Source organism: Papilio xuthus, unplaced genomic scaffold (genome assembly GCF_000836235.2).
Source record: "Papilio xuthus unplaced genomic scaffold, Pxut_1.1 DF828142.1, whole genome shotgun sequence".
Classification (NCBI taxonomy): domain Eukaryota; kingdom Metazoa; phylum Arthropoda; class Insecta; order Lepidoptera; family Papilionidae; genus Papilio; species Papilio xuthus.
Genome location: NW_013530507.1, coordinates 3,054,947 through 3,077,342, shown reverse-complemented (window position 1 = coordinate 3,077,342; position 22,396 = coordinate 3,054,947). Strand labels below are relative to the sequence as shown.

At 30.5% G+C, this 22,396-nt stretch overlaps 5 protein-coding genes across 7 annotated transcripts; 2 read left to right on the top strand and 3 right to left on the bottom strand.

Annotated features, from left to right (window-relative positions):
* The first annotated feature begins 368 nt into the window (after positions 1-368).
* On the top strand, positions 369-1,763 carry mRpS9 (mitochondrial ribosomal protein S9). Its single transcript, XM_013307122.1, has one exon. The coding sequence runs from the start codon at positions 454-456 to the stop codon at positions 1,657-1,659; it is 1,206 nt and encodes a 401-aa protein (XP_013162576.1). The 5' UTR covers positions 369-453; the 3' UTR covers positions 1,660-1,763.
* Positions 1,764-1,800: 37 nt separating this feature from the next.
* Nol8 (nucleolar protein 8) lies at positions 1,801-4,410 on the bottom strand (the record flags this gene model as incomplete). Its single annotated transcript, XM_013307041.1, has 8 exons — positions 4,152-4,410; positions 3,932-4,056; positions 3,477-3,770; positions 3,181-3,378; positions 2,848-3,074; positions 2,350-2,627; positions 2,049-2,279; positions 1,801-1,967 (listed from the first exon to the last, which is right to left on the bottom strand). Coding segments are annotated over exons 1-8 (1,710 nt in total), but the record flags the coding sequence as incomplete, so codon positions are not given.
* A 230-nt stretch (positions 4,411-4,640) lies between these two features.
* LOC106114463 (putative uncharacterized protein DDB_G0282133) lies at positions 4,641-9,877 on the bottom strand. Its single transcript, XM_013307695.1, has 9 exons — positions 9,645-9,877; positions 9,279-9,558; positions 7,358-8,878; positions 7,151-7,285; positions 6,835-7,053; positions 6,449-6,670; positions 5,945-6,154; positions 5,508-5,690; positions 4,641-5,293 (listed from the first exon to the last, which is right to left on the bottom strand). The coding sequence occupies exons 1-9, from the start codon at positions 9,705-9,707 to the stop codon at positions 4,887-4,889; spliced, it is 3,240 nt and encodes a 1,079-aa protein (XP_013163149.1). The 5' UTR covers positions 9,708-9,877; the 3' UTR covers positions 4,641-4,886.
* Positions 9,878-10,380: 503 nt separating this feature from the next.
* Positions 10,381-15,848, bottom strand: Eb1 (microtubule-associated protein RP/EB family member 1). Of its 3 annotated transcripts, none has more exons than XM_013307562.1 (6): positions 15,695-15,848; positions 15,057-15,349; positions 13,285-13,510; positions 12,684-12,784; positions 12,385-12,540; positions 10,381-11,606 (listed from the first exon to the last, which is right to left on the bottom strand). In XM_013307562.1, exons 2-6 carry the CDS (start codon positions 15,321-15,323, stop codon positions 11,538-11,540), a joined length of 819 nt encoding a protein of 272 aa, XP_013163016.1. In that variant the 5' UTR covers positions 15,324-15,349; positions 15,695-15,848; the 3' UTR covers positions 10,381-11,537.
* Positions 15,849-16,427: 579 nt separating this feature from the next.
* Positions 16,428-22,179, top strand: LOC106114330 (proton-coupled folate transporter-like). The gene is made up of 7 exons (XM_013307487.1): positions 16,428-16,816; positions 16,911-17,171; positions 17,617-17,791; positions 17,896-18,073; positions 18,407-18,785; positions 20,270-20,510; positions 22,098-22,179. Exons 1-7 carry the CDS (start codon positions 16,684-16,686, stop codon positions 22,165-22,167), a joined length of 1,437 nt encoding a protein of 478 aa, XP_013162941.1. The 5' UTR covers positions 16,428-16,683; the 3' UTR covers positions 22,168-22,179.
* Positions 22,180-22,396: the final 217 nt, after the last annotated feature.

Below are 22,396 nucleotides of genomic sequence, written 5' to 3'. Positions count from 1 at the left end.
ATTCATTCTTTATTCTAAATAATAATTTAAAACAAATAAAAAGCATTATAGTAAGAATGTTGTTTTTTATTTATCTACCTTCTCTTTCATATTAACCATAAGGGATCGTTAATCTTTCAAGCGTTAATACCTACTTATGTTCAAGCTTTGTAAATATTTTGTTAAAATAGATTTTTTCTAATTCTCAGTAACAAGCAGTCTCGCTAAGATTTAGATGGTGTTATTTCAGTTATTTTTTTTAAGAAACAGGTCTGTAACAAAGAGTCTACTTATAAAAGTTTACATCAAAAATGGACAATTATCGCAATCTGTGCCTTTACTATAGTCTATATACTTCTTCTTTTTACTCTTTGATCTTCTCTCACTTATTAAGTCTATGGTATAACCTAGACATTTTCATGAATGTAAAATAAATACAATTTCGTTGAAAATTATATTTTTAATGATGCGAAAATGTCTCATGTAATCAAGACAAGTTTTAAACAGATTACACCTATAACGAGGTATTTTTATAATTGTGTAAAAAATCCCAATTTGCAAAATATTCGATTTTACAGCAATAAAGTTACTACTACTCAAGATGATATTTATAATAATTTTACTGACTGGGAGACACTAAATAAAAAGAAGAAAATTAGTAAGCCCATGAGAGCATACCTAGAGAGAGCTAAGGAACATGACGAATTCATGAAAAAACAGCAGTTTGAATACAACATTGGGAAAAGACACTTAGCAAACATGATGGGCGAAGACCCTGAAACTTTTACCCAAAAAGATGTCGATCGAGCTATCGAGTACTTGTTCCCTAGTGGTATTTACGATCCAGCTGCTCGACCTTTGATGAAACCGCCCGAAGAAGTATTTCCGGCCCGAAAAGCTGCGGAATTCGATGAAGCAGGTAGACCACATCACTACTTGTTTTACACTGGCAAACCTAATTTCTTTAAACTCCTCTATGACGCTGCGGAAAATATTCAACTCTTACAACAATTTGAAGATAAAGTTATAAGAAAAAAAGCAACTCCAGATCCAAATGGAAAGTTAGATTTAAATGCTACCTTTTGGTTAACCAAAGATCAACTAGAGCAGCTTTTAGTTGAAAAACTTACTGATCTGGAATATGATAATTTCAAGTTGGTAATGGAGAGACTAGTATCGCTTCCATATTCATACAGATGTAAAGATTTCATTGAAAAATTCAGAAAATCATTAACATCACAAAAATTTGCTTTAGAGATTCCTAAACCAAGTTATGATGATCAAGGCCGGGCATTTGTTACAACTTATGAGTGCTTAAGAAAAAAAGCTAGAGGCGATGTTACGATTCGTTCACCAGGGACTGGTTTAATAACCATAAATGGAAAAGATTTGACATACTTTGAAGACACTCAGTCAAGGGAACAAGTTATATTTCCATTGATATTTACGGGATTAGAGAACAAAGTTGATGTTGAGTGCAATATAGAGGGTGGGGGACCTTCAGGACAAGCAGGTGCAATCAGATGGGGGATTGCTTGGGGACTCCGCAGTTTTGTAGACAAAGATATGTTACAGGCAATGCAAGTGGCAGGTTTGCTAACTAGGGATCATCGCAGGAGAGAACGTAAGAAGCCTGGTCAACCTGGTGCTAGAAAGAAGCCAACTTGGAAGAGAAGATAATCTTTTAAACATTTTTTGTAGTATGATAACACCTAAGAGGGCTATTTCTATAATTACCAATATGTTTAGTTGAAGCTTAAAAATTAAATAATAAATAAACATTACTAGAGGTGGAAATTTATTTTGATTAATTTATCTTCTTTTCCTAATATTATTTTTCATAGACTTCTGCCTGCCACCAATTTTCTTTTTAAACATTTGGTTCTTTCTTTCTTTATTGTATATTCTTTTCTTCATAACAGTTTTAAGACCTCTTCTCTCTTTTTTCCCTTCACTTTCTTCACACTTGCTGAAGAAGAGTAATCCTTCCGAAAATATACAATTTACAATTAGTTTTCATAGATAAGAATTGATGTCTTATATTTGTAAAACATATACAAATCTACTACCTCTGAGTCTACTATCATCTTTAGAGAAGAATAAATTTTCTCTCCAAACTGCTTTAACCTCCTGCTTTTCTTCTGGAAGTTGAACCTCTTTTTCTTTTTCTTTTCCCTCATCTTCAGAATCAGAAGAGTCATACACAAATGGATTTCTTTCACCAATATCAAGGGGGTTTCTGGATTTCTTCTCTTTTTCTTTTGGCAAAGGTATATAATCTGCACTTTCTTCAACAACTTCTAGAAAAATATTTAAAAAAAATTGTATTTTTAAACCCTTACAAAATGTAAAAATCAATGACTTTCTTACCTTTATCATTATTTTCATTTTTACCAAATAAATCACGTAAACTAAATGTCGTAGGTTGAACCAGTGCTTCTTTTAATGTATCACTGACTGAATAAAATTGTTCTTTAGAGACTTCAACATTTTCTACAATTACAGGTGGCGGGGGTTCTATTGGAGTTTCCTTGGATTTCTTTGAGTTCTTTGCCTTTTTTGGTATTTCTTGTGTGGCAGCTGGTGGCGCTAAGAATTTAGCATGTTCTGGATGCATTGGATCATACCTCAGCATACCAAGCTTAGGTCTGAAATGTTAGTATTTGGTTAACTAAACGTAATTTAATCCATACAACTATATTATTAAGGTAAAACTTAATATGATACAGGTTAAAACAACATCATTTAGAGTAACCAAAAAACGAGATGTCAACTGAAGACTACAAAATTGCTTCATAGGCAAAAAATCTGTTTTAATGATTGAATAATTTCTTTGAAGTCGTAATAATCTTGACCAAAGCTACTTACTTTGTTTTCTGGACATATTCAGAATTGTGAGTTTTAATAGTAACACCAAGTACATCTTGTAAAATGTTCAGTTGTTTTGATTTCTCATCAACTTGTCCAACATCAACTCTGTCATCATCCACTGTATCTTTTTCTTCATTCTTTTCATCATCAGATTGATCATCAATAAACCTTTCATCTAATGTAAAACGTTTGTCAGATTTAAACCTAGATTGTAAATCTAAAACCTGTAAGGCAATAAACATTTAAAAAATGAGCACCACACAATGTTCCTTAATTTTTTTCCTATACTTGATAGGTAAGTCAGTTGGCATTGCATTTGTTAACTTTTACCTTTTGTCCTTTTTTCCCTTCAAATTGTTTTTTTATTTCAAATGTAACTTCTGTATCACTATCTTCATCATCAAATAACACATTCTTTCTATTCTTGGGTTGGTCATTAATATTCTCTTGATTAGTTGAACCATTGTTATGTAAGTTGGTTTCTCCCGCATCATCAGAAAATATTACTTTTTTATTGGGCACTTTATCCTGTAAATCAATTAATAATAATATAAATATTTATTTTCATTGTATTATTGTTTGATAACAAATATTCTCAATTTTGCTATAAATGCCACAATACTTACAATTCCTACCAATCCTGTCTTAATAATATTTTTTTTCTCTTTAAACTCTTGCCTTTTCCTTTTTAATGATTCTAACCTTTTCTGATCTGAACTTAATTTCTTTTCATTTCCAGAATTATAATTAATATTGTTTGACTGAAAATCAGTATTTATGTTTTTCTTGAATGATTTTGGGTTGTTATTCAAATGGTTATCTTTTGTCCAGGTTTCATCAATTTTCCTTTTTGGAGGATTCAGTTTGGTACTTAAGTTAATTGTAGGAATCTCTTTGACTATGTGGCTTACATTCTCTTTCTAAAAATAATATTTAAGATTAACATACTTGAAACAATATATCCTTAGTAACCGATTCAGTAAGTAGAATTTATCTTCATTTTAAAACTGGTGGGATACATAAAAAAACAAATATTGCAAGTAAGCTTTTGAATTATTCAATTCATATACATAAAACTTACCTTTTCTTCATCTTTTTTACTAGCTTGTTCTCTCTCTCGCTGAAGTCTTTCTAAGAAACTTTCCCTTGCTCGGGTTACATACAACCTTTGTCCATTAAAATCTACATCTCCTATTTTCCTTATACCTTAATAAAAGTAAGTTATAAGTATAACGAAGAGAGATAGATTTATCTACATATTTATTTTTTTTACAATCAAAGTAAAATAATTTTATACCTACAGGACTCAACCTCATAATTTGAAGCAGATAAAGTAATAAATGCAAAACGCTTTTCGTCATTCTCAGCTCCAGGTTTTTGTTTTAAATCTAAATTGATAATCTCCCCATAACTTGTGAAGGCTCCGCGTAAATCACTTTCGCTTAAACTTTTAGGGATGTTTCCCACAAACAAACGGGTATGGAACGCCATACCTTGTAGTTTTGTGCAATTACAATTTATATTTTTATTCTCTTAATATATTTCACTAAAGAGACTAAAATAAAACATGCGGTATTCCGCATGCTTAATGTCAGTGTCATCGTGACACTGTCAAGACATTGTCGATTATCAAATGTTGCCTGCGGTAAATAGCATTTTCGCGGAAGGAGACTTTATCCTTTATCCAATGATAAGAAATCAAACATGGGTACTAAAAAAGTTTTAGAAAGTATGAAAATAAAATGTTATAATTTATTTCATTTTACAAAAAGGATGTCAAACTTATATAATTTTCAATATATATTACTAAATATTTACAATAAAGTATCCATTCGTTAGTTGGACATCTTTGGAGAATAAAGTCATCATTATTACACACACGAACAAGCAAAATACATTCGAAATTTCTATATTGGTCTTAATAGACTAATTTCAATTAAAAACATATAAAAAAGCTTATTCTATATTAAAGCTTAATATCTACAACTTTGTGAATTGATATGGTCAGATATTAAATCAGACCATTGCCTATTGGGTTACCATTTTGGTACTCTTTTTTTTCTTGGTCTTAAAGATCGAACAGATATATTCAACTCAGTGGATACATTGGGTTGTATTGTTGTAGAAGTTATATCAGAATTATTCAGTATTTTCGTCTTCTGTCGCGTCATCCTGTGACTGATGAGAGTTGTTTTAAGAGAATCCTTAGCTTTTAAATCGTTCATTGAATTGTTAGCTCTTCTGTTTGCTCTTAACCATCTCCCCGAGACATTAGAAATATTGTTATCAGGTTCTGGTGAAATATTTTTCTTTTGAATATCCATCGCCTTTTTCTTACTGACATTTTTATCTTGAACATATTTAGTTGGTGTTCTTTTTATCCCTTTTGCTTTAGTTTTAGTTACAGGAGAATTTTCTTTTACATTGTCATCCTTTTTGAGCCCTGCAAATATATTTAAATTAAATTTATAATCAATAAACACTTTATTATGGTAAAAATTTACATATATTTTGTAGGAGCCTTAGCTCCTGAACTAGGTCCCGTGTTTTAGATGTTAATCCCTTCCCCATGCATTAATTCAATACATATTATGTTTTATGTCGAAAAAGTTTATGAAATATAAATTGTGTAAACAGAGGAACATCAAATTACTTACTTTTTTTTGGTGTTGCCTTATTATTTTTACTGTCTGTTTCCAAGTATTGACTGATTAATTTTTGACCAGTGTTAGTTAACATGTTTGTGTTTATCCTTTGACATTTTATGATCATAATCCGCTTGGCATCAGATTGCATGGCAACACCTCCATTTTTTTGAATATTTTCTTTATTACTGCCATCTACAATATATTAAAAGTTTAAATAAATGCTCAATGCCTACTTATGCTTAAAAGACATCTAAGGCGCAAATTCTTCTATCAACTACTCTATAAATCTTTCATCATAAGATTTAGTTATTAAATAATTTTGAATAGAACATCATTAAGTTTTTAAATAGGATTTATTTTAGTTCTAATAGATATTTCACACCAATAAAATACTTTTAAAGCTATTCTATAAAATGTTGTAATTGCACTACAAAATATGAACTTACTTTTGTTAATTGTTTCATTGACTTTACAAATTCCCGATTTATTTGATAGATCCATATCACTCTCAAAGTCTGTGTCCCAAATAGACTTTGGTTGATTCTTAGCAGTTTTTTTATTAGCATCAACCTTTTGACTCTTCGGGTTAGTAACATTTTTAGTTTTAGAATTAACTGTACTATTTTTATTTTCACACTTTTCTTCTATATTAATTTCTGTAACATTGTAATTTAATTATACAAATATGTTTCAACTGCCGAAACAGAGATATAACACGTCTTTATGTGAATGTTTTTGACAGTGCAAACTTTTTTACAAATTGCAGTTGAAAACATGCACATATTTCAAAACGCGGGTTTGCTTTCACTTCAACCACTTCTGTAAGATTGTATTATTTCACTGGGTGACTCACCCATTTGTGCATCCAACAAATGTTGCGGACTATAAACTGTTAAGATTCACTGTTACACTATCATATGACTTACTAAGTTTGAATATTAATAACTTACTTCTGTTGGCTGTAATTGGATTTATTTTGCTAGCTTTTTTAGCTTGAGGTAAAATGCCACAACCTTCAAGATCACTCTCAAAGTCAGTGTCCCAAATTGACTTTTGATAATTGTTAGTAACCGTTTTATTTACATCAATGTTGGCAGACTTCAAATTAATCTTTTTCGCTCTTGAATTAGCCGGAAGATTTTTGTTACTTTCACCATTTTCTTGATTAATATCTGTAATAAATAGCACAATGAATACTAACTGTAAAAAGAAAATGGATGGATAATATAAGCCATCAATGACAAAAATTACAAGAATGATCTCTTGAAAATTGCAAAAAACAACATATAACTGAAAAAAAAAAATAGTATTTATTGTCTGGTAGAACTTTACTTACTCTTGTTATTTGTAGTATTATTTGTTTTACAGTTTCCAGCTTTTTTAGGCAAAATTCCATAACTTTCGAGATCACTTTCAAAGTCTGTATCCCAAATTGATTGTTGACAATTATTTGCAGTTTTTTTAATAGCATCAACATTTAGACAATTTAAATTAATCTTTTTAGGCAGAGAATTAACTGCAACACTCTTGTTATTTTCATTTACTTTATCAACCTCTGCAAAGAAGTGTTTAAAAGTGAGTTTTCACTGCCAAAACATGTAACAAAAACATAGCAAGATTATTACTGCAAATATTAGAGACATAATACTTACGTTGATTATCTGGAGCATTACTTCTTTGGCAATTGTTAAGTTTATAAGGTAAATATACATTGCTTTCCCAGTCACTCTCAATGTCTGTATCCCAAAAGGTTTTTTGATTTGTTTTTGTAGAATTTTTATTTCCATCTGCAAAATATTTTTATTGTATTATGGCATATAATGTAGTGGAGTGATTCTAAGTCATTTTAAAATACTAACCTTTGATTCCACTTTTAACAGTTTTTTCATTTGCTTTATTTTTCTGTGGGATTTCCTCAATTTCTTCGGATGTTCCGTTCTGTTGAGCTATATCATTAGATTTTCTGTTATCATTCTTTCCATTAGCAAGTATTTCCTCATCAGTATAAGTTTCGCTGCCATCATCAGCATTGCAAGTGGATAAAACTGAATCAATATCCCATTTAGCACAATCACCATCACTCTTTCTGTTCCCAGAATCAGGTTTATTTGTTGTTGAGTTGATTAAACTCATTTGTTCAGCTGGGACTATTTTGTGAAGTAGATTTAAAAGATTATTATTATCTTCCGCAACATCACGGCTCATACAAGATTGTGAAGATGCCAGTTTTCGTGGTTTGGTTTTTTCTTTATTACCAACATATTTATCTACTGAAGGGCTACTTTGAGGTGTGTCAATCTTAGCTTCAATAATATCTAGTTTTTGAGTAAATAATTTTCTCTTGATAAAACTAGGCCTTTTGGATACATCATTGGTTGTATTCGCAGACTCATTATTTATGCTGCTTCTTATGTCTGTGTTATTAATATTTTGTTTTGTAGATTCTTCAATAGGTTCTTTACGTATTGGAGACAAATTATTTATGACAGTTTCATTAATAACAGAAAGTGGTTGAGATGATTTAGATATTAATATTTCAGGTTGCGCTTTCTTCTTTTTATGTTTGCCAAACTTTGTTATAGGCATCTGTGGCCTTGCAAAGTTGAAATCATTATTTACACAGTTTAAACTTTCAGCTTTTTTGGGTGTATCTCTTTTCATCTGTTTGGGTGCCTTTGGATTATCCTCTTTTTCATTACAATCAATAGTTCTTTTACGAGTAGTTGTCTGTGACTTTTCTGGACCTTTATCATTTGTTGGTACTGAAAATATTTCTTCGTCACTGTTATTTTCATTTTGCTCTCTCGAACATTGTCTAATTAGATCAGGCACTTGATTTTTATTGGAATTACATGACAAATTTATTTCTGTTGAATGTCCATTATTAGAATTAGAAAATCTTTGTGATGGTAAAAGGAATCCTTTTTTGAATCTGTCTTTTAGTAAGAAAGAATTTTCTTTACTATTGTATGTACATGAATTGCTTGCTAAAGGTGCAACAATTATTTCCTCAACATTTTCATTTTGTTTCTGATTAATATCAAGTATATTCACAGAATTATTCGCCATACAAGGTTGGTTTACATTATTTTTAATTATTTTACCATTAGTTTCTTTAGGTTTAAAGATTTTAGGTGATACACTATTTTCACTACTGGAAGATGATTCACTGGCCATTTCCCCTAAGTCTTCTGTTGAACATCGCCTTCTAATTGTGTTCATTAGGATCCTACGATTACGCATATACTCAAGTCTCTTTCTTGACTTATTCTTTAAGAATTTATAACATGCAGCTTTTAACAGTTTTTGATCATATTTGCTGAAGTGTTCATTTTTTAATGCAACCACTATATCTGATGCTGTAACAGTTGCAGTTGAATCTGAAATAAAGGCATTTTTACCATATCAATTTTGCTTAATATAATCAACAACCAACAAAGGCTTCAGGCAGCAAAGGATGTATGTCTAATCATTTTTCTGCATCTAACTAATAGCACCCTTTCTGGCAATTTCATCTCTATTAGTAAAAACAAGTTCCCGGCCCACAATTTGCAATCTTTGGCTCAAGATTTACAGATTTAGTAACTGGCTTACACTTTAGTTGAATTAAAGATATTTCCACAAAAGTTAATTAATTTATGTTAATAACTTGTTATAGCAATCCAAATAAATCAATTTTTTTCATATGCTTGATATGATTCTATCTGTACAACCTTATCCACAATCACAATCACTTAAGGTTAGTCACAAAATTAAATATTTATCATGTTAAAAAGGTACCTAAACTCCGTACGGAAGCCGGTGAACGGTTTCCACGATTGTAAACAGACTGGTGAGAACCTATATGACTTCGCGTGGAGAAACTGCGATAGTACGGACGACTGAAATGGGAAACGTTATATGCGGACATTGGAGAAGTCTCTCTTCTGAAATAGCTTCGTTGACCATTATTCATATGACCATATTTTGGTCGGTTTATATTCCCAGGCAGCATTTGCATTGTTGATGATGGAAGGCTAAAAGTTTCAAAATCTATGTTCGGACCTTTCGCACGGATTGCCTGCAATGATAACACTTTTGGTAAATAATTGCAACCAATAATTACTATTAAATTTTCATATCAACACAAACTATCAATGTATTTACCATTCCCTCGTTTCGAAAACTATATTGATAACTTTCTAACAAATCGTCTTCACTGTCAGTCATTTTAATAATTCATTCAAACACGAAGCACATTAACACCTTTGTTTACTTTTTAATTTATTTGATAAATATATGCCATTTGAATTATATCGACAAGTGGCGTCAAGCGTCGGATTTTTTTTACTTGGATTTGGTTTAGTTCAATTTTGTTATTCAACGTAACGGTTGACACCATAGATTATAGACACTAATGACATAGACAATTAGTATTTACGTCAAAGTAGGGATGCCCGTATAAGAAGACAATCTATGCTTTTCCGATAAATAAATAATTCGTAAAACCTAGGTGCCTATATATGAAATAATTTAATTATTCAGACATTAATATTCTTTTACTTATATAAGCATAAATGCATACTTATAAAGCAATAGTTTCATACAAGATTGACGCCTGTAATAAAATCGACGATTTCTGTAACGTTGTTATTGTGCTCAACGCAAACTTAGGTCCAGTCCAAGTATAGTCTGAACCAGTCATATTGTTGAAAGATAGGTCTACAAGGTTATCTGACCCGGTTTTAGTTAAACTCCATTATGATGAGCTTATGCACACCCCCTGTCAACATCAAGAAAGTCACTGAATCAAATCAAGACTGCCACTGCTTCATTAACTTATTAGTCCATAAACGAAGATAAACTTCGGTTTACAATTGTCGTTTAAAATAAAAATCCAATAGTTTTTAATGAAGTTACTTTATTGATAAGATCGACAATCTTAAAACTGGAGGCAATGTTTTATATCTGCAGTTAAGGCAATTTGTCTATGCCACAAGTAAATAAATTATTTATCTATTAAGTCAACCAGCGAATAACATCTCTTATTGCCAACAAGTCGTTTGAAAATCCAAACATGATTGCTTCGCTAAATTAACAAACAATTATCTGCATATTAAAATATTTCTAATGTTAGATAGATTAGTACTAGTCCTATATTCAGTTACCAAAAGATAGGTAACTCGAATAATGCCACTAATATTACTTTCTAATGTCAGCCAATTCATAACGAAAGTATTCCACGATGGTGGAAACATCATTGTAATACATTTCGTTCAGATCTAATTTACAATCACTTGTATGAACATTAAATTTAGTACCAAATATGTTTTCAGTCAATTTAGACGTCATAACAGAAACAAGTAACATTAAATCTCTTCCATAATTAACAACCTATTAAATGCACGTTTATATCAGGACCAGTGGCCCAAAAATCATATAATAAAGGACATTGTGAAAACTCTAGTATGTCACATTGTTCATGCACCAATTCAATAATTACCTCCACATTAAAAATATTAATTGCGTCAGAACCTAGATACTTTTCACATAAACATAAGAATATAGAAAGAAATCAGTCGAAAGATAATGCTCCCAAATAAAGGAATGTACTTAGGTATGACACAGCCTTTTGTTAAGGTGCAATATTTTACAGAAAATTATTTCATATAAAAGGAATTATTTTAATTTAAATAATCATTTTTTTTATATTTACATAAAAAAAAAGAATTTCAAATGACAGTGATACTTATAAAATATACATTTTATCAATATAGTAAAATAAAGTTTCAAGTATGTTGGAAAACTGAAAATAAAAGTATTATAAATTTTAATATATATGAATTTACGATATAAATATATGTGTGGTAGAGATACCATTTATAGGAACTTCAGTATGAGTGTTTCAATTTTCGGGCCACTGTCTCCATATTTTTTTAGCCTATACAATATATCCCTTACGACTCATTGGCTGTGAAATACTAAGCACTTGATACTGTTTATTATAAAGCGATATAATTTCGAGTTTAATATACAAAGAGCACTATGGTTATGAAGTGTTCAGTATTCATCCTCCTCTGGTGGATGAGGATTGTCACCGTCGAGTTCCTCGGGAGGCGCAAAACCGTCCTAGAAATAAAGTTTTTTTAATAAAATTGTACAACAAAGAATTACAATAAAATAAAATATAAGACCTTTTTGATTTCACTATCAATCCGGGGGTCGTCAACCTTTTTTCATACAAGTTTGTCCGCAAATGAAAACAAAACATGAATAATCAAATTTTTGCATTTTTTTATTTTTAAAACATTTATTCCTTAGCTAATTATAATTCCACTGATTACAAATAGCTTAATTATAGAATCGTCCAAAATTAATAGTTTGGATAATTTTTCGTGAAATAAATAAGCTGTCAATCGTATTGTAAACCAGTAAAATCGGTAGATTGTCGAGACATTATTAAACATGTTTGTAACATATACTTAAATGGACATTTAAGGCGTTCAGAGGCAAGAGAAATCTACCTTGACCACAATACCATATAAAGTAAGTAAGGCTTACAACTTTTTTATGTACTTTTTTAAATTGTCCATATATGGTTTGTTTACATTTTTTATTATGTATATTTAATATCATATTTTACCACAAAGATTTTTTCTTTCATATAATTCTATTGTATATTTAGAATTACATTCTGTAATTAAGACTTTACTTGAAGTAATGAGAATTGTTAATTGAATGCGTCAAGCAGTCGCTGCCAATAGTTTTATATGGTTGAGGGCAACTGCAAACTTTGGATACATGCAAGGCGTCACTTTTGTATGGAAACAGGAGTTCGTGTTTGTCTTCCCTTAGTAGTACTATGGAGGATTAAATCAGGTACCAAAGTTGAACTGTCTACACTCACCTCAGTTGCATATAAAATATCCAAAATTTTCGTTATAATGGGAGCAGTTTGTTGTTCTTCCATCTCTTGACAGATAACCTCTATGTCTCGAAGCTTACCAAAGTAGAAATCTCGTTCCTTTTCCAGTCCCTCAACCGTTGCTTTCAATTCATTGAGCTGGGAATATGTTTCAATTCTTATAACATTTGTTTTAAAAAATGCATAATAATGGATAGAATATGTGCTACATTTCATAATGTTTTCTCTCATAATATTTACATAATAAATATAGTATCTATAAGGCATTATTTTAAACTCACCTGGATGTTCAAATCATCAATGGCTTTAGAATCTCCTTTTGAATTTTGTATTCTTGCCAGATTGACAGGGGGCGACCGCACTGTGCTATTGGTCTTGCCAACTGTTGAGAGAAAATACCATAAAAATAACTGTCAGTGTAACTAATTGTTCTATTTTTCCTAAATATAGTATTGATTTAATAAATGTAAAGAAAATATAATTTATTCAACAAATTTCTCATGTAGGGTCTAAAACTGTGAAAAATTGTTTATGAATTCACTCAAAGTGTGTGTTTGGATTGGTAGCAAATGAAAAATAAGCCAACATATGAGATGTAAGGAACAAAAGAATAATAATAAACAAATGAAAAATAAAAAGTATGTTGTAAATAATAAAAAAAATACAATTACTAAAGTGCCCATATGATAAGAAGTGCAGGAAGGGTTAATACTGCAATGGTTATAGTTTCTAAAATATATCTATAATCATACATTTTATCAAGCAATGGTTCCAAGGATTCCAAACTAAGAATATAATTTATAAGTTTAATTTAATAAGCTATCAGAATAAAGCAGTATATATGGGTATGTCGAAAGAATCAAAAGAAACAAATAGTACTACTGGTTTGGGGTCTAGCGGCGACTTTCGCGACGGGCGCCGCTGGTTTCTTGACAGCAGAGGCGCGAGGCGCCGCAGAGCCCCCATGGCCCATGGGAAGGCCCTCGCGCTGCGCCACCGCGTCATACTCCATGCCGCCGTAATTGGCATCGAAAAATTTCTTGAACCATTGCAAGAATTCAAAGTTGTCTTGAAATCTACCCTTTACCAGTTTGTCAATGGGTACTATCTACAAAAGAAAAACATAATGGAAAGATAAAAACAAAAGGAAAGTCGAGATGTTTTCTATGATGAGTGCTGTTGTGCAGGGGATGGGATACCTAGAAGTGTTTTATATTTAGAAATATATTGTAATTTGCACAATAGACATTATATTACAAAAATATTTCTAAATATGTCAAGAAATATTTCGGCTGATGCATACTGCCGGAGTGGTGTAGGGGCGCAGCCCTCCGAGCCCGCGGAGGAGCGGCAGCTGCGCACAACGGCACGCCACTGTCACATGCTCCAGACCCGATCGTGAGACCCCCTCGAGCCTCGAAGGCGTCGTACTCCCGACCATCATAATTTGCATCGAAAAACTTTTTAAACCACTGTAAGAACTCAAAATTGTCTTGAAACCTTCCCTTTATTAACTTGTCAACAGGAATTACCTACAAAATTACACAGGGAAATGTTGAATCATAGTAGTTGAGTCATTTGCTAATAGGTTTGATATTTATTTGCCAGTATCATTGAATTACACAGGGCAAATCATAAGTTCATTATTCATTTGATGTGTGAAATTTAAGTATTATAGATCATAAGATATTGTATTCAAACAATGAAAGTTTTTAAAATCAGCTTTGATAATACATATGTCTGATTGGCTATTTTTTTAACTAAAAACTCTGTGTATTGCAACTGACTATTAGTAGGTTGAAATTTCATATTTACATAATACATAGTTTCTGCAATGGCTCGTACATTTAAATTAAAATTTAAACTCTTAAAGATTTTAAAATTAAAATCCTTACAATAACAGTGAGATATTAATAATTCAGGAAAATAGATCAACAACAGGATGTCCTTAAGGTAGATTAACAGGAAAATTAAAGCAGCCTTACAAACAAATTATCAATTTCATATTGGAAGGTATTTTAAAATATTTTTTTATGAATATGAATTTTCTAACTACACAATTTTTTTTCTTTTTTATAACTTATCTATCGAATCTATGGACGTCTCAGATCCAAATTTTTTTAAAACAACTCATAGTAATTAACAAATTATTTATTATCCTAATTGTATGAAATATCTATTCTATTTTCACTACACTAATACTTTTTAGAACAGTATGTTAGTGAGTTCATACTACAAAGAAGATTTACATTACATGTTTTCCCTAACTCCAAACCACAACACATTTTGATATGAAAATTACAGTATAACACTAATTTTAAAAATAAATAAATTATTAGAAAATTAATCTCATAAGAATCTGAATGGCTTACTTTAGATTACTGATTTATGAACCTTGAATTATACTAAAGCATACTTTAGATTTTACATTAAATTTATGCAGATAAAATGAGCATAAGAATATATTTAAATATTTATTAATTGGTCAGATCCACCTTAAGTTTTAATCAATAATATTAATAAGATTAAATAATTGCCATAAAATTTATAATAACATTATTACAAACATTAACATTATTAATAAATGTATATTGATTTGAAATCTTATCTTTGCTATACAACTGCATTAAAACTAAAAATACAATTATTCTTACCTTGTCAACACCCATTTTTTTGAACGCAGCCTGTAATATTTTAAAGTTCTGTATATATTCATGTTCCAAGTTTGTCTTAAATTTGATCCTTTTGATGGGTACACTACCGGGGAACAGCATGTCCATGAACTGACAATAGGCAGCGCCCGTGCATAGCTCTTCAATTTTAGCAAAATTTGATTGTAAGCAGTCGTTGACCCACGCCAACATATCATGCCGTGATAAATTTTCAGAGGTAACATTAGTTGAATATACGTTCACTGCCATTTTTTATATTGCTTTGCCCGCAGTTTCTAGAAAAACACAAGGTATTCCAATAACTCTGGCATTAGAACATATCACAAGACACCGACACCTTCGCAGTAAAAAAAAAGAAAGCCATTCTAAAAATAGGTCGTACCTTTTTAATTGGATGATTAGTTAACAAAATAACATAATTTAGGTGTATCGTACCGTATGAACCAAATTATAATCCCGGTGTTTTAATAAGTGACACAAAATGTTGCCAAAAAGTTATTCGTTTTATTCAACGCGGCGGATGTGGGAATGACAGAAGTCGACTCATCAAAAATATCTCTACTTTTGAAGGTATAATACATGTAAATCCTTCCGTTTACATTTATGAACTATTTACTAACCTTAAATATGTAGGCGAATTATGTTAAAGCCCTCTTATATCTTTTTAGTGAACAATGCGGCCAAAGCGGTGTTTTTTTTTCCGAAATTACTCGCCGTCGAACTATTACTCATAGACAAAGAATATTTTTCCAAAGCATCATCTCAATAGTGATTTCAGTACGACCGTTATCGGTTTTACGATAAATCGATGAAAGACTTAATATTTTTCGACATCGGTGTTGGGAACTAAGTTTTGGAAATTCAATGGTGATTAGTTTTACATTTAATAGAAATTGTAGGTTAAAAAAGTTTCGTGAGTCAAGAGATGAATCAATTTTTAATAACGTGTCCTCCATAAACACGTACTAAACGTAATACTTTATTGTTATTTCAGGTGTATCTAAATTTCTATACTTTAATTACTTCCTATATCCTGTTCTATGAACAACATGAAATGAAGGGATAACTAAGACCCTTTTTCCAGCAAGAGAATAAAGTCAAATCGGACAACACAATTTCCAATTTCTTAGAAAACGATCGTCAAAAGTCGATTGTCAAGTTGATGAAATTGAGTATTTACTCTTTGATTTGCTATAAAACATGTTGCAATTGACAATTGACCTAAAGGTCTATGTTACCAGGTCATAAAATAAAAAAAACTTGTTCCAAAAATTAAAGAAGTTCTGCCAATGTCAATGTCAGTGACAAGTTAATGCGAATTGTCAATTTTTACCTCGCTAATCAAAATCGAGAATCCAGTTTTAAATACATAAACAATGACTTTATCCTATTTAAATTTTGTTCACCACAGCGCGCAGTGCTATTATGCATGTACAAGCGATTGCAGTTTTCGATCTCGAGTTTCGAATATAATAAAATTTAAAACAAAACAAAATAGCTAAGGCTATGTGACTTGATTTTTTTGCAATACTTTTGCAAAACAGTATTATCTTCGTATTTAAAATTGAAGTGCGTTCTGTTGAATTCAGACATATATATAATTGCTACAATGACGCAAAATGACGATGGACCTCCCGAAACAAATCAAAATATCAACACAGAATTTGTGAGTTCTAATAATAAATATAGAATTACAATGGAATTGCCTTTGTTTTTTACTATGATGGCACTTTCGCTTTCAGGTAATTTTACCTATTTTTATGATTATAACGAGAAATTAAATTAGTAATGTTTATTATATTAAACACATTTCAAGAACAACATTTAAATTTTAAGGTGCAGTAACCAGAAACATAATATTATATCGCACTTGTGTTCATTCTTTAAATCACAGCAAAAATGAGTGTGAAGGTTTTCTCTCACCAACAAAAGCGAATATCACACAGCATTTGGAGGAAGAAGTTCAGAAGTATGAAGCATTTGTGTCTATGGTACGGATAACTTTCGAATCACTGGCACCTGCTATACTTTCTTTATTTCTTGGTGTATGGTCTGACACCCATGGACGGAAACCTTTAGTTGCTTGGCCTCTTTTTGGTGAGATAATTTTTTATGTTGTTTGTATTTAGTTTTATTGTTAATAAAGAAGTTTTTATGTACTAATAGAAATAGAAATATTATTTGCGGAACGGACTAAAACTAAATGTAGTATAAAATTTATAGATATATACCCTACTTGTTCACACTTACAAATTTGTACTATATACAATTATCTATTTTCATAACATTATTTTGTATTACAAATGAAAACAGAAGGAAATTACTTATATAATACATTTCCAAATGCATTTTTTTTGTCTAAATTTTGTGCTACAGATTTTGTATCTATAGATTATCAATCTATGACAAATAATTGTCTGAAATATGTTAAACATATATATCCAACAAGCAGTGGTTATTCTTTGTTCACAATGATTGTTACAAAAGTTACAGGTTTATTTAAGTAAAAGCTGTTAGGTACATGGATAGCATTATTTTTTAGGAATGTGTATTAGTGGAGCCTTAACAGTTATCTACAGTATGATGGATTTTATGGGACCATGGTGGTATATTCTGACAGTCATTCCTACATCATTTCTGGGTGGCTTCACATCACTATTCACAGGCTCATTTTGTTATGTGAGTGACATAACTTCTATAGAGAAACGATCTTTTAGGTAAACATGATATTATTGCCGCTACATAGGATGTGTTTGTGCTAATGCATTTAACAAAAAAGTTAACTTACTTTATTTTTTAAGATTGTTTTTTTAAATTTTAGGATGACTCTAGTAGAAACTGCAGTATCAATTGGCAGTGTTATTGGAGCTATTTCTAGTTCATATGTCTTGAGAGCTGTTGGTATTGTGTACCTTTTACTTATAGCAACAACACTTTATGTCTTTGCCTATGTATTTACTATTGTTTTCCTGAAAGAATCATTACAGGGCGCAGTTGAGGTAATTTATTTTCACAAATTTACATATGTATTATGTATAGTTAACAGTATATTTATGACTTAAAATAAACTAGAATGTTGTTTACCTTATCATAAGTTCCCACAGCCAAATAATAATTACGATTAATTAAATATTGTACATAAGAATATATTGATATTAAATTATGTAAATTATTTAAAATTATATACTTATGTAAAATAAAACTGCATGAATTAAGAAAATTATTCAAATAAAATTATAAAGATATTCATATTAGTCGAATTAGATTTAAAAATCAATGTAAAATTTCCTATTATCGATAGTTGAGTAAAATTGTATGTTGACTTGTTTCAGGGAAATTTACTATCTGTATTAGATTTTTCACTTATCAAAGAGATGGGTAAAAAATGTTTCAAAAAACGACCAAATCATGGTCGTGCACAGATACTTCTGTTGACTTTTGCAAACAGTTTTTCCATCTTTATTATGATGGGATTAATGAATTTGGAATACAATTATACAAGGACCAAACTGCATTGGGCTATAAAGGAGTATACAACGTTTTCAGCTGTGAATACAACCATTACATTCCTTGGATCTTTGATTGGTGTGATTTTAATCCAAAAACTGCTAAGAATTAGCGATTTGTTATTCTCAATGCTTGCATTCTTATCTTCAACTGTGGAATATATCATAAAGATGTTTGCGGTAACAACATGGTTTATGTACTTAGGTAAGTTATATATTAATTTCTTATCCTTTTTTTCTACTACGCACATTAAATTTGTATCCTGTTATTCCATCGTTATCGATACGACTAATTTAATAATAACGTAAATAATAATGCAATTGATGTGTAATGTTCTACATAAAAACAAAGGAATATTGGTTTCATACAAAAAGAGTCTTTATTCTGTTTGCAAAATATATAAATTTGAGTGATATGTTATCTGCATACTTTGTCTCGACTGTCGTATAATTTTAGCGTTGTGCGGTCATGAACTCACAAATGTGTCATTTTTATTTTCGACAAAAATATCGAATGGTATAAAATTAATGATGTTAATGTAAGCAATTCTTTATATCATTAATGCAAATGTAATATTTAAAATCGACCCTAATAAATAAAACCAAAAATACATTTGAATGGAGTGATAATTGATAAACAGCTGCTGCATAAAAACCTTGGCAAATTGTATACCAGATAACAATCTCGTATTCGCCAGTAAAACGTATACAAATACATTTTGTTATCTCTGTCCTTTTCGAACAGAATAAAAGGGATGAAAATGTGTTTGTACAATCCGTACAAACTTTGGACATGGACCGATGACGTAGTTTTCAAAGTACAGTGTGCAAAATAAAAGTTCTCTGAAAAGGTATAAAATAATTAGTGATACTAGTGCTAAGTAAATATATATGAAAACTTTTGGTTAATTAGACTCTATGAAATGATTAATAACATGTTTATAATATCAAATCTTACTAATATTATGAATGCGAATGTTAAGATAGATGGACGAATATTTGTTTGAAGGGATATCGATCTCGGTGAAGAAAATACCGGATAATTATTATCTTTAAATTTCTCGCGGATCAAGTCATGGGCAATAGCTACTATTCCATTTTTGTAAAATGGCCGTACATGAGAGCAGTCTAGTAATACATTTCACGTTTCAAACCGGTTTAATACGAATATAACTACAAGATCAACCGGCGAATCCAACTTTGGAGGACAATGTACGACAAATTTTGCAATATTTATTTTTAACCAATACACTAACGTATTATGTTGGTTAATACCAGTTTTTTTTGGTACATTTTTTCTAGATATGATCTAAAGTGAAGTTTTATAAGGCGTATTAAAGATCATCATAAACAATATTCGCCCTTAACTAGAGGAATAGGCTGAGATTATGGACTTCCATTTAATGCAATCTTGACACACCTCTCTTGCTTCTACTTTTACTTCTACATTCATACGTCTACGCATGGATGCACCTCGGTTTCGGGTGCACTTAATATCTTTTTTGAGTATTTCTTCAATGTGGAAGACAAAATTCCGTATAGGAGGGCCTCAAAATCTTATTAAAGAATAGTTTTTACATTCAATACATTTATAAATTTGAATTTTACGTTAAAGTCTTATAAAGAGTTGAAATAGATGTAATAACAGTTATTAATGAATTTTAAAGTTATGTAATAAATTGTTTATAGGTGCCGGAGTATCGATGTTCAAAGGCCTTTCGTCTCCATTAATCAGATCGATGTTGACAAAGATGTTACCTCCCGATGACATCGCCAAAGTGTTCGCTCTCATGTGCGCTATCGAAGGTGTGGCGCCGTTGGTGTCTCCAGCGATATTCAGTTCACTTTACGCTTATACTATCAATTCCTTCCCAGGAGCCATTTATTTGCTGAGCAGCTCAATCACTGCGCTATGCGTTGTTTTATTAGGGTAAGTATATAGTACCATAGATTATTAATTTTAGTTTTTCATTATAGCAACTTGGACGTGATAGTTTTTTTGTTACTTTACTCAAGCAGTCTTTTAGTAGAGTAGAGTATTTAGTAAATAATAAAAATAAACTTATTGTACACATTTTAAAGAGTGGGGTTATTCAATTGCTAGTATACGTGTAGTAACCTTCACATTGTTTTTTTATTTTATTAAATTTAGCAATCGTCGTAAAGAGAAAGTAAACAGAAATGGTCAAGTGCAACAATTTTAAATATTGTACAAAGTAAGCTTATAACATAAACAGAGATGTTTTATAGCAGAAAGAATATTTTAATTTGAATAAAGTTTAATATGTGTAATTCTAAACTAATTAATACGTAATTCAGACTAGACGAAATAAATATAGACAAGACATTGATTATAAAATTCAAGTTGGAAAACTTGTTTTAGCGCTTATAAAATGAAATGTTCTTTTGAAACTGGAAATAACTAGAAACTAATTTAACATAAATTTCACCATGACATATTATAAAGCGTATGCTAGAACTTTGACTAACGAAAATAATCATGGATTCGAACCTACTACGCGTTTCGCAATGCGTACTCTTAACCATTAAGCTATTGAATTACATTTTTTTCAAGCATAAAAGCATTGAAATGTGAATTACAAGGCCGAACTTAGTTTCGAAAATTGTTCCCATCGATATATGGAACAAAAAGTCATTTAGGATCTTTAATTCCAGGATTTTTTTTTGTGTCAATGTAATTTGATTGCAATTGAAACAGATTACATAAAAGGACGTAGACATTATTAATGTTACAATGACAAAGCTCAATTACATGCAATGCGATAAACGTTCATATTTACACTGTTTATAGAAACAGATAAGTGCAAATTCAATAACAAACTTTAGCACAATCTGTCGATAAGATAAATTTGTTATTATTATTATTCCATGATGTTTTAGTTTAAATGATAATTTAAAATTAAAACGCAATGATAGACCACAAATACAGACAAGACAGAACAAAGATAACTAGCTGTCGCCCGCGACTCCCAGCAGTCTATGTGTTCTTCCAGACTATATTCTACATCTAAGCCAAATTTCAGCGAGGTCCATGCAGCCATTCTGGAGATACCTTCTAAGAAACATCCATCCATCTAAACATTCGCATTTATACTATTAATAAAATGAACTTCCACTATAATGAATTCTCGTTCTAATGGATTGTCCATTAACATTAGGCATTGATGAAATTAACGATATTTATTACAAAAAAAGTAAAAATAGAACACACATTGATTAAAGTAACAAAAATCGCAAGACTTATTCACTGTATACCTTATCAGACAACTTGTTGACCTTTCGGTTATAAGAAGGAATGTTCGTTTTTTTATACTTTTTGAGGTTTATTTTTATTACTTTTACGATTATTTAAAGTAATTAAATGGTCAGTCTAAATATATTTTTTTTAATTCGCCTCTTATTGCTTTTTAAAAAAATTTCTTTATCATCGGCAGTCAAAGTTAATTTTGTATGTATTTAAATTCTTCTAAATTAAATAAATATATCTTTGTTTCAGAATTGTGCAATACTTTATATGGAAAGGTGGATCTCAAGGCAGTTTTCAACAATTGGAAGAAGAGGAATGAACTGTTTGTTAAAAAAAACAAATTTGGTGCTTTTAAATTTAACGCTATCTAGTTGTCGCAAATAACTACTTTGTTTAATATATATATATATATATGTGAAGTAATTTGATTTCAAAAGTTAGAAACACTCAAACATAATACGTAGTTTTACCCTACAGTCTAATTTTTATAATCTTTGTTATTGTAAACGCTGCCAGTACATACACTCGTAGTTTTTAATGTATGGATG

Excerpts from the sequence above, each read along its gene's own strand:
- LOC106114330 (XM_013307487.1), top strand. The coding sequence starts at position 16,684 with ATGACGCAAAATGACGATGGACCTCCCGAAACAAATCAAAATATCAAC. Across the intron at positions 18,786-20,269 it reads AACATGGTTTATGTACTTAG|GTGCCGGAGTATCGATGTTC; the intron begins GTAAGTTATATA and ends AATTGTTTATAG. Across the intron at positions 20,511-22,097 it reads CTATGCGTTGTTTTATTAGG|AATTGTGCAATACTTTATAT; the intron begins GTAAGTATATAG and ends TCTTTGTTTCAG.
- mRpS9 (XM_013307122.1), top strand. The coding sequence starts at position 454 with ATGTCTCATGTAATCAAGACAAGTTTTAAACAGATTACACCTATAACG.
- LOC106114463 (XM_013307695.1), bottom strand. The coding sequence starts at position 9,707 with ATGACTGACAGTGAAGACGATTTGTTAGAAAGTTATCAATATAGTTTT. Across the intron at positions 8,879-9,278 it reads GGCTTCCGTACGGAGTTTAG|ATTCAACTGCAACTGTTACA; the intron begins GTACCTTTTTAA and ends CCTTTATTTCAG. Across the intron at positions 7,286-7,357 it reads TGTTAAAAGTGGAATCAAAG|ATGGAAATAAAAATTCTACA; the intron begins GTTAGTATTTTA and ends AATATTTTGCAG.
- Eb1 (XM_013307561.1), bottom strand. The coding sequence starts at position 15,323 with ATGGCAGTGAACGTATATTCAACTAATGTTACCTCTGAAAATTTATCA. Across the intron at positions 13,511-15,056 it reads AAAAAATGGGTGTTGACAAG|ATAGTACCCATTGACAAACT; the intron begins GTAAGAATAATT and ends TTTCTTTTGTAG. Across the intron at positions 11,607-12,384 it reads ATATTTTATATGCAACTGAG|GACGGTTTTGCGCCTCCCGA; the intron begins GTGAGTGTAGAC and ends CTTTATTTCTAG.